Source organism: Fundulus heteroclitus, chromosome 6 (genome assembly GCF_011125445.2).
Source record: "Fundulus heteroclitus isolate FHET01 chromosome 6, MU-UCD_Fhet_4.1, whole genome shotgun sequence".
Lineage (NCBI taxonomy): Eukaryota > Metazoa > Chordata > Actinopteri > Cyprinodontiformes > Fundulidae > Fundulus > Fundulus heteroclitus.
Genome location: NC_046366.1, coordinates 1,149,584 through 1,161,359, shown reverse-complemented (window position 1 = coordinate 1,161,359; position 11,776 = coordinate 1,149,584). Strand labels below are relative to the sequence as shown.

The 11,776-nt window shown below is 37.9% G+C and overlaps 1 protein-coding gene across 1 annotated transcript; it reads left to right on the top strand.

Moving 5' to 3' along the window:
- The first annotated feature begins 2,123 nt into the window (after window positions 1–2,123).
- cahz (carbonic anhydrase) lies at window positions 2,124–10,782 on the top strand. The gene is made up of 7 exons (XM_036137812.1): window positions 2,124–2,319; window positions 3,542–3,739; window positions 5,885–6,003; window positions 6,480–6,572; window positions 6,711–6,773; window positions 6,886–7,041; window positions 10,184–10,782. The coding sequence occupies exons 1-7, from the start codon at window positions 2,286–2,288 to the stop codon at window positions 10,301–10,303; spliced, it is 783 nt and encodes a 260-aa protein (XP_035993705.1). The 5' UTR covers window positions 2,124–2,285; the 3' UTR covers window positions 10,304–10,782.
- Window positions 10,783–11,776: the final 994 nt, after the last annotated feature.

Here is an 11,776-nt window from a genome sequence, read left to right as displayed (position 1 = left end):
ATCCTCATTTTTGAATTCCCCCCCCCCCCCCCCCCTTCCCGATAGGTCCTCCCGACCAAGCAGTAAGCAGAGCAGCTTCTGGAGAACATTTCCCCTGGTTAAACTAGTGTTAATTAATTTAATTCAATTCAATTTTATTTATATAGCGCCAATTCATGAAGCATGTCATCTCAAGGCACTTTACAAAGTCAAATTCAATCCTATTATACAGATTGGGTCAGATTATACAGATTGGTGAAACATTTCCAATATAAGGGACCCAGTTGATTGCATTTGATATAGGATTTTTGAGTTTTCTTCAGCTGTACGCCATAATCAGCGATATTAAAACAATAAAAGGCTTGCGATATTTCAGTTGATTTGTAATGAATCCAGAATGTATGACATTTCATGTTTTTTAATTGCATTACAGAAAATAAAGAACTTTATCACAATATTCAAATTTTCTGAGACAGTCCTGTATAACAATTCAATTCATATTTCATGTTTTTTAATTGCATTTTTTAATTGCATTATATATATATATATATATATATATATATATATATATATATATATATATATATGTGTGTGTGTGTGTGTGTGTGTGTGTGTGTGTGTATCTATGTGCATGTGTGTTTTTGTATACATGTGTAATAAAAAAAATATAAAAATGTATGAGTGGATGTGTTTTGCAACATACATACATTTTATCAAAATATTCTATTACTTTTAACCCCACTAAGAATATTTAATGCACTCCACCATTTGCTATAATAGTTATAGTTTTCAGCAAAAAAACATGAAAATTAGTTCATTAATAATAATGAACTAATTTTCACGTTTCTTTGTACATTTTTTTTACCTCTGAATAGAAAAGGTGGACACATCCTTTTTATTAATTTATTATTTTTTCTGGAATAAAAATCCACATCTTTGGTAAATATCCCCTTTTCAACGAAGAACTGCAGGTCACGAAAGATTACAAACAAATCCATTGCGTGATCAGAACTGTGGGAGTGCACAGTTTAATACAGAGAAAATCAAATATTTAAACAAAATTTATGTATACACTGTATGACAGTGAGAGCTGCGTTCTTCGAAGGCATATGTGTGCTGGGTCCTTGGAAGGCAACATGGCAGTAGGCCATATATGTATTTCTGGTTGGTACAGACTGACCCAGCAGGCAGCGCCCTCTGCTGTCTGATCAAGGGTACTACCCACAAGTCACAGATCATTTTTACCGGTGAGACATTTGTGTCAAAAGTCAAAATGAAGGCGTAACTTGTAAAGTTGAATTTGTGACTCACAGCAGCAGATTCGTGTAGTTGTACTGGTTGATTTGTATTTGTGTTAAGGAAAAAAATATATAAAAAATGTTTTTTTGAAGATATTAATAAACGTGTTTGAATTTGTTTTGCACCATTTGTTTTAGATCAACCATAGCAGAACTGAATGACAGACATTTATGATGTGCAACTCACAGAACACAATTTGTGTACTTGTACTCATGAATTTGAAGAGGTGTAACTTTATTTTGTACTTGTGACAGATTAAAAAAAATCTACAATTACAAAACACCAAAGTTACAATGCACAAATAGTGTTGCAACAATAGCTCTGGACCATTTGGAGCAAAACTGAGAATGTAAGAGGTTTTTGATGTGCAACTCACAGAACACAATTTGTGTACTTGTACTTAAAATTTAACCAGGTGTAAAAAAAAATTGTACTTGTGATTTTTTTTTATTCTACAAATACAAAACTTAGAATTTAACTCCCTCTACAACTTCAAATTCATGCTTACAATGCACAAATCATTTTGGAACAAAATAAGCTTCATACATGTGTTGTTTAAACATAATCTGACACTGCATCGTTGAAGCAAGCGTGTTATCTGGACAAGGAGATATTTCGCGCCTCTTACCTAATTGCACATGTAAATAAATCGCGCTGCATGTTTTTTTGCGGATGTTGCCCGGTTTCAACACACGCATAAATTTTGTTTGTGTCTCTCTGACAGAGAGAGAGAAAGAGAGAGAGAGAGAGAGAGCGAGAGAGAGAGAGAGAGAGAGAGAGAGAGAGAGAGAGAGAGAGAGACCTCTCAGCACAATCTGATCCAGCCTGGATCTGGTGGTGCCAGATCACGGTTTGGGCAGGGCAGTAAAGTGGGGGGTCCAATGACCCCTTGGCCCTCCCTGTTCTGGCTCTGGTGTCCCTTATAAGGCGCCTCAACAGCCAGCCATCACTCTTCACCTACGACTGATCGTCTGTGTTGCCAGGGCAACGTAACTGCAGGAGCAGCCATGTCTCATGGATGGGGATACGGACCGAGCAACGGTAAGGACCCTGTCGCCTCATTGTAAGAGACCTCCCTGAGGTCAGAACTGCTCCAGCAGGTCCAGCCATAGCTGAGAGCTGGTAGCTGGAGGGACGATGTTCCAGCAGGATGAGGGTGATGAGACAGGAGGGGTAGAATGGTGATGGGGGGTCGGGGGGGGGGGGGGGGGGGTTGCATTTGGCTGCATTAGATTATTTAAGGAGATGATCAAAACAGATAGTTCTTAATTTAAAGCTGTCAATTTCCTGATAGCTATGCATACATTTTTACAGGCCAGAACAATGTTAAAAACATATAAAAATACTTTCTGTCAACATAACTAAATTTCTGTTATATGCTAGATTTTACACTTGGTTCTGTTGCAAAATGAAACATATTTCCTCTTTGTGTGCAAAGTCTCTTTATATGATATGAATCCAAATACGATTTGATACAGGCTGTAAATTTATGAAACAACAAGTTAGAAAAGAGATCTGAGGGAGGTGTATTGCTGTTGTTAGAGTTAAATTATGGAATGACGTAAGTCTACAAATGTGTTATTCAATATTGGTTTTCAAAAAATTATAAGGGGGACAATAATTAAGGGCTACACATATAAATAACTTTCCATTGTTAAACTACATCTGGTATGTTTCTTTTTTCTTCTGTTTATAAATCTGATTATCAATTTCTATATTTAAGTAATGATATGCTTTTTGATTTTATTTTTGCTTTTATTATGTTCTATTTCTTCTTTCCTATATTGTAAGAACAATGATGGGTAGTTTAATTTGATGTGTTGGACAGGTACAAAAATAAACATTGTGCATCCGCCTGTGCCTTTTCAGTCATTTTCCTGTTGATGCGCTTTGTGTGGTTGTCTGTAGTGCTAAATAAATAATAACAATAATACTATTTGCCAATACAGTTTGATTTTAAGCTGAAGAATTGTATCTGTACTTCCCTGTTTTCAAAAGTTGAGATGCTGTATGTGTACTAATGTTGTTAAAGGAACCCTTCTGTCAGCTACATGTGCTAACAGTAAGTATTTCTTGCCGCTTGTACTTATGCTTAATTTCTGTGGGAGAAATGTCACTTTTCTTCAAAGTGACCTAGAATATCAATCTATACCAGTCACTGTTTAGAAACATCAATACAGGGAAAGTATTTTTATATAAAGAATAATTTAAAAAATATATATGTATATAAAATCCTAATACTTCCTCGCTTTTACCTTTGTAGGACCAGACAAGTGGGCAGACGAATATCCGGTTGCTAATGGACCCAGACAGTCTCCCATCAACATTGTTACTAGGGAGGCCCAGTTTGATCCATCTCTGAAGCGTCTGAAACTCCAGTATGACCCTTCCAATGCCAAGGGCATTCTCAACAATGGACACTCCTTCCAGGTGGACTTTGTGGATGACACAGACAGCTCCAGTAAGCAATGCTAACCTCTAAGCTTGAGACTCAAGAACCACAAACACACAGTTCTTTATGCAAGACAGAAATACAAATTTTCTCATTCTGAACATGTTTTAATAGTTCTGAACAACTATTAATTTATTTTACTTTCACAGGCCAGTATGGTTTAGCTGCAACAGGAAAAACAAAATGTTTTGCAGTATTACTATAATGAGAACATTTCCACTATGATGGCACAAATGTTCCAATTTTAATACATTTATACATTAGCTTTGTATTTATTATTATTGGTATAAGAGACATGCCAAGAAGGGAAAACACTAAAACTTGCTTCGTCACATATTATTTGAAATAACTGCATAATATATTATTATAGCTTTGAACTTTATCGCTCGTGTTTGTTTCCTCCACCCATGCTGTATGTACACACAGATAAGCATGTCTGACTATGTAAATACTCAGTTATCTGCTTACAGTCCTGCTCCTTTATCTGAAGGTCAACATGTATGTTCAGCCCTTTACCATGACAGTTAGCTCTGATCCACACAGACAGATATTCTTATGCTGCATAATCTATCAGAAATGTCATATAAAAAGAATTTTTGAAAATGCAGAAAACTTTTCAACTAAATCACTTTCTCAAATATTGTGTTACATGAAATGATCAGCATAATATTTAATGTGGTGTAAACAATTCTACATAGTTCAGTTTATTAATGTTGTTGAAGGAGTAATTAGTGGAAAGTCAATGACTCTGTGCCAAAGGCTGGGGTTCCAGAAAACCTTTTTACCTAGTGACATTTGAAACTGAACATTACAGTAACTTGAATTAAACTGAACTAAGCTGAATGTTAGTGGCCATTTGCAGCGACCGCCTGGGGGTCAGGAAGACAGAGAAGATACACAGGAAGCCCAGTAGGACTGGGTCAGGAGAACGTTCCATGGGAAAGGAAACCTAAACTGAGTTATTGACTTTTACTCAAAAGCAGACTTTGGTGCACCAAAATCTGCTTTTAAATATTTAATCAAACTTTGCTGTTCTAAAGAAAGAGTGACCCAAATCCTGGTTGTATTGCTGAGAATAGACTACATTTGTTTAAGTTATAATTTTTTCAATCGAGTCCACATTAATTTGCTGTCAGAAAGCCTTCCCTTTAATAAGACAAAGCTCTTTTTAAAAGCTGAATTTTATCTGTTCAATTAAATTATTTCATCCATCCATTTTCTAACCCGCTTAGTACCTCATGGGGTCGCGGGTGCCTATCTCACGGCGTTCACTGGGCAAGAGGCTCAGTACACCCTGGACAGGTCGCCAGTCTGTCGCAGGGCAACACATAGACAGACAGGACAAACAGCCATTCACGCACACACTGACACCTATAGACAATTTAGAGATGCCAATTAACATAACAGTCATGTTTTTGGACTCCGGTTCTTTCCAGAGTACCCAGAGAGAACCCACGCATGCACAGGGAGAACATGCAAACTCCATGCAGAAAGACCCAGGGTTGGACTCAAACCCAGGACCTTCTTCCTGCAAGGCAACAGCGCTACCCACTTCACCACTGTGCAGCCTAAATTATTTCATGCTAAGTTATTGCAAGTTTATTGAAAAAGTCAGAAGATATTTTCTGTGATTTTAGTGTTTTTCTACCTGTATTTCGGTGGTCTACCAGTAGTTTTGACTCAATCATTTTGGCCCATACGACAAAGAGTTTAGACACCCCTGCATTAGTGGGTTCATCTAGGAAAGAAACACAGTAAAACACATAAGCTTGATCGCATAGTATAGCGTATGGGGAAAAACAAAGACAGAGCCCGGGCCAAGATTAGCATTGTGTAGAGAGACAACATGAAGCTTTTGAAAGCAACAGTTCAGCTGATGACCTCCTCAAGGATGGAGACACTGCTGGACACTGAAATTCTGAATCAGACGAATCTTCTGACAGTCTTCATGTTTCTGCTCTAATTTCTCATCCTACAGTTACAGCTGATCAACAGTAGCTTAGGGTCAAAACTTAGATGAAACATGTTAGCATGTTTTGGTTAGTGTTGCTAAAATGGCTTTGTTACTGACTCATGAACGTAGACACAAAAATGGGGTTTTGTTGTCCTTTTTTCTGACAGTATCCTCCTGAATCTCTTGTTTGTACTTATCAGCCCTGACTGGAGGTCCCATCTCTGGAACATACCGACTGAAGCAGTTTCATTTCCATTGGGGCGCCACTGATGATAGAGGCTCTGAGCACACTGTGAATGGCATCAAGTTCCCGTGTGAGGTAATGAATTCAAAGAAGTTTGCTGAGTTATTTCAGCATTGTTGAAAATATGCTTTGACTTGCAGAAACCTTCAGGTATTCATATCAAACACAAGGCAAGACGTTGTCCTGTTAGTAAGCGTGAAGTGAAAAACGATGCTGATTTCTTTCCTAGATGATTGTAAAGTGATATGTAGCATGGGTGCAGTTTTTGATAAATGAAGCCGGTATTTTTCATTTCTCTGAGAAACGCACATTTATAATAAACTGAGGAGTGGAAGTATCTTTAGCCCCCCCTCTAAAATTGTGCTTTTAGGTCATGTGAAAAGATGCATGTACACATAATCCACTATGAAAAGATGCATATACACATAATCCACTATCTTCTACAATAACTTCATAAATTAAAATAATATAACTGAAAAGTGTATAGAGTTTATTTGAAATTTAAAGCTTCCTGGTGCCACATGTAACAGAGTATGGCCTTTTCTCTTTAGCTCCACCTGGTGCACTGGAACACCAAATATCCCAGCTTTGGGGAGGCTGCTGACAAGCCCGATGGCCTGGCTGTGATCGGCATCTTTCTCAAAGTAAGAACTCAGTGCTCCATCGCCCCCGCAGATTGGCCTGTCTCCAAACTGCAGTGTTGTGCAAAATATGTATGGCAGGAAAACCTTATTAATAATGCTGAATTTGAAGAAAAAGTTAAATGTGATGTTTTCATTCAGATTGGTTCAGCCAACCCCCGGCTTCAGAAAGTTCTGGATGCTTTGGATGCTATTAAGACAAAGGTACATATCAAAATACCACGCGAGGTTAAACTGAAATGTTCAAATGTGCCTACACTGATTGGCCTCTTTTTCTGGCTTTACATTTCCATCTGCTCCATGTCAAAATATATAGGGAAAGCAGACAACCTTCTCCAACTTTGATGCAAGGACACTTCTTCCTGGTTCTCTGGATTACTGGACTTATGATGGCTCTTTGACCACCCCACCCCTGTTGGAGAGTGTCACCTGGATTGTTCTTAGGGAGCCAATAAGTGTCAGCCCTGCACAGGTGGGTACTTTGTTCCACAAAAAATAACTTGAAGCACAGAAGTGCTAAATTAATTAGTTAAAAGATACATCATCAGACTTCACTGGGACTAGAGTTGAAAGGACACAATAAGAATCTCACTGATTTTAAATGTTTAATCATTCAATACTACTGAAAGCTTCAGTCACAGTTACTTATTAAACTACGGACCTTCCTGATTAGAAACTCTTGTGCATTTCTTTAGACATTTACATGATGCATTTATTGAGTTGAAAGGTGGGGAAAGCGTAGTTTGTTGCTGTGGTGTTCTCACTTGTGATGTTTTTACAGCATAACTATGGTGTTCACAGGAGAGTGTAAAGGACATTTCTATGATATTCGCTGTGATTGATTTCAGACTGATTAAGCAATGATTGATTCAGAACACCCACCTTAGCTCAGCACCTCTGGATTGCACTCATATGCAGCAGCTTTGTGGACAGCACTCTTTTTCTGTAATACAAATCACTTTAAACAGTCTTTGAATGTCTCAAAAAACTAAAAGGAAGGAATATTATTAGGAAGGAATATATAAAGGAATATTAACTGACTTGGTCAGAAGGCTGGGCATGCCTTCTGCAGCACCTCTTAATCAGCATAGACGTGGCGTCTGCATGTTGTATAATCAGATTGTGTGATGTCATGGTTGATTCACTGCCATCTAACCAGGGCAGCATTTACCTTGCTATTCTATACAAGCTGAACACAATACTTCTACATTTTAACACTCATGCTAAAGTTTTTCAACAAATCCCAAAAATAATCTGTGCTGCTGGAGATCTTGCTGTGCACTGAATATGTAACAAGGCGACACTATAACATTACTTTAGTGCAGCTGATGTCAATTAAACGGTAGTGAGTTGACTTTTGGTTAAAGGCATACTATGCAACATTTTTCAGTTAATTAATGTGTTCCATACCGTTTTGGATGATTAAATGAGTCATTTCAGGTCGAACAAAGGTTTTCTCGGCCGCCCTGGTGGTCTGTGGGGGAAATACCGCACTTGCAATTGCAAGAGCCCTCGGCCCGCACACACAGGTTCAGAACTCTCGTGCAACACCGCCAGAGTCGGTCTTGCTTTACGGCGAGAACTCCATGTGTTTTTGCCCTGCCATTCACTATATGCACGCGCGAAAGCAACAACAAGGAACCGCGTGTTAACGTTAAATAAACATGCAAGCATATCGAGTTTTATTATTATTATTATAATTATTTATTTATTTTTTCTTTATGTTGGCGAGACACTACCGCGGCGGCCGCGGCGAGGCGGCAAGATAGCGCTGCGTGAAGCCTGATGTTGATACTTTCACTGTGTTAGTCATTGTTTGTACTGCCGTTTTTTTTACTTTTCGTTGAGTTCGCCTGTCTGCTAAGCTCAAAACAACCGCGCCTGACTTGACGGAGAAACCAGTACAGCTGAGCATCTTTATGACAGTGCACTTTTACTTTCGCCCTCTGAGGGGAGCCTCGCTGGAAAATCAACCCAAGTTGCATAGTATACCTTTAAAGGCTCTGCTTACCTTTGCATCTAAGGAGTTCATTTACTTTGATGGGGCTAACTCAGAAAAATGGGAATCTTGTTTTTTAGTTAATAAACGCATCAGAACTGTAAGCTCTTATTATTTTCCTGTCAGTAAATGCAGCAGGTTCGTTGTTTATTGAATTCATGTATTGAATTAAAACTACATTTATACTAATTAGTTTGCTTGTGGTACAGAATAGGTGAGAGTTGAGGCGAGAGCAGTTAGGAGCTAAGTGAAACCTTTAAATGTGTGTAAAGACCAGTAGAGAAGGGATTTAAGCTAATGTTAACTGTTTCTCAGTAGTTTCTGGGCAAATAGCTAATAGCAAAGATAAGATTTTAATAGCTGTGATAAATAGAGACTCCCTTTTGAACAGAGCAGAGTGGATACAAAAAGTGGGCTTGAGCATAGAAACTAAGAGGTATTCAGAATTGGCTGCTTCTGGTCAATCTTTCATGTTATTAATCATTCTTTAAAAAGGCAAAAGGAAACAGAAAATGGTAATGACCCATTTATAGACCTTGGAAACACGGTTAGCCCTACAAAAAGCCTGACAGGCTAATCTTAGGTTAATAAACTGATCTGGTCTGAATTGAAAAAAATTATGTTTTGAACTAAAAGTTTTTGTTGGAGTTGATGTGCTTTTGCAAAAGTTCCAATGCTCATGTTGATAGGGTGTTGGTTGGGCTGTATCAATTTACTGGAATTGGATAAAAACATCCCAACAAGAATCAGAGACTTAGATGTGTGTTAGGGTGCATTGTCACATGATGAAGACCCCACCATGGCCTGTACAACCTCTATTAGGCCAGATCATCTTAGATTTAGAAAACCTCCTTCAGAGTGACACCAGTCATTGCCCTGTTAAGCCCTCAGTGCTTCCAAAGATTTCCTCTGATGCGCCCCCTGCAGGTTAAGTTGTGCCTTCGTGCAGAGATCCTGCTACATACAACATGTCCTTTACTGCATCATGGCCCAACCTGGCTAAAGGCTCACAGATCACATCAGGCTACAGAAATGCACTAGAAGATCACTCCATGATGGAGTCATGCCCCCCACCCCCCTTCCCACACACACTCAGTGTTAGAGAAATGCAGAAGCTGTGTATTTTCATGGTGAAGGTTGGGCAAGAAGTGGAATGCACTGTCGGTGAAAGGTTCCACACAGATCCCCATAGAGCAGCTTCAAAATAAAGGCAACATAGCATACGTCATCTACAGCCAAGCTGAAAGAAATACTGGTGAGTCTAATTTATACAGAGGAATTATGCAATCCATTAAGTCATTCAGATCTGCCGTATGGTGAGTGGATGTGAATTGGGACAGTTGCTCTCAGGCCGGATGTTAATTAGAATTTTATGCTATTCGTTCATCAGCCCGTTATATGGGAGGCCATGTAGCTATCTGAACATATGGATCCTGAACAGTGTTGGTCACATGCATGTGCAGGTCTGAACTTTCTCAGCAGCTGCCCATAGACAGAGGGACAGAGAGGAATATGTATGGTGGACAATGATTGTGATGCAGCTACTGCAACATACTGTAACATCATAACTGTTTCTATGTTTCCTTTTCTTTTCCATATTTTCTCCTCCTGTTAGATGGCCAAGTTCAGAAGCCTTCTGTTCACTGGAGAAGGAGAACCTGCCTGCTGCATGGTGGACAACTATCGTCCTCCGCAGCTACTCAAGGGCCGTCAAGTCCGTGCCTCTTTTAAATAAATAAGTATTCTTATGAAATAACTTTCCGTTTTTTGTTCCTATTGAACTATCATTACAAAATGTTAGCTTTTTTAATTAGTGCTTGTGGTGCTGTTCCCAGTTGCCTGAAATTTACACCTTAATTGTCTCATTTTAGCTCTGGAAATTTTTGCATTTTCTTTCTCAGTGCAGTCTGTTACTTATGAAAGAAGACCATTTTTGTCTTTTTATTAGGTCCAATTTAGATCAGTCTTATGTATAATCTCTGAAACGTAACAATACCAAACTAAAATAGAAAGTGATTATTTAAGATTATATAATCTTTGTAACCATAGCCATCTTTAAACTACAACTTACTACATAACTCTTAAAAGTTATGTTATACCTTAAATAACATATATATTTTTGCTTCATTTGACTGAACTTCATATCCTGCCTGTCTGTAATGTAAGTGGAGTTATCTCAGATTTTCTAGGCAATAAAAGCCTTTTTTGAATCCACTTCTACTGTGTTGTCTATGATGGTATTCCACTCATTCGGTTGTCAAATCATTTTGTTTTTGAGGACTTCCTTTGTGGATTAGAGACTTAGTTTTCACATTTATAACATGGAAACTATTAAAGAGTTTATTTTCAACATTTTCATGATGGGAATAACCAATTAATTGACTCTGTACCACTGCCATATTGTCAGACCCTTTACTTCCAAAGTCATACAATGTATAAAATTCTATGATCACCAAAGGCATTTGTATGTAGCTTATGTAACAAAATATCTACACAAAAATACATGACAATGGTATTTTAAATATGTCATTCTATTATACAGGTGTACACATGTGTCATATGGTGAATCAGACAAGCACTAGTGTCAAGATCATAATAAGTACTGATGTTGCTGACCATGTTTGTTTTGCCAGTTTTATTTTATTATGACAGAATATTGTGTCAAGCTCAGTAGCAGTTCAAGGTTATCAAATATGTATTGCTCAACATTACATTTCTGCAGTCAGAAAACTAGAGTATCCCAAATTATCCATAACATTTTTAAATATAACAAGAAACCTATTTCACTCACAGTCTGAACAGAGCATTGTATATTTAATAGCATAGAAAACTGCTTTTATTCTCCAACAATAAAGAAACCCAGGTACCAGCAGCAAAGATAGAGGCAATGGAAGCCTGCACCTACTAACGAGGATGAAAAAATATAAAAACAAAAAAATATATAAAAACAAAAAATAAGAATAAGAGACGGTACAGTAAGGATAAATTTAAATGCAAGACAAAATAGCAAACTCTGATTCAAATAATTTACACATTATTAAAAGCAGGATTTATTTTATTTTATTAGTTAGGGACTGTTTAAGGTAACGTTTAGTAAGTACCACCCTGAACTTTAACTGTCTTAATTTCAATGTACCCATTTTCAGGGCCAACAACTAGATCCAACAAAAACAGTAAAGGACCACTGAAACATTGTGAGGCAGGAGCC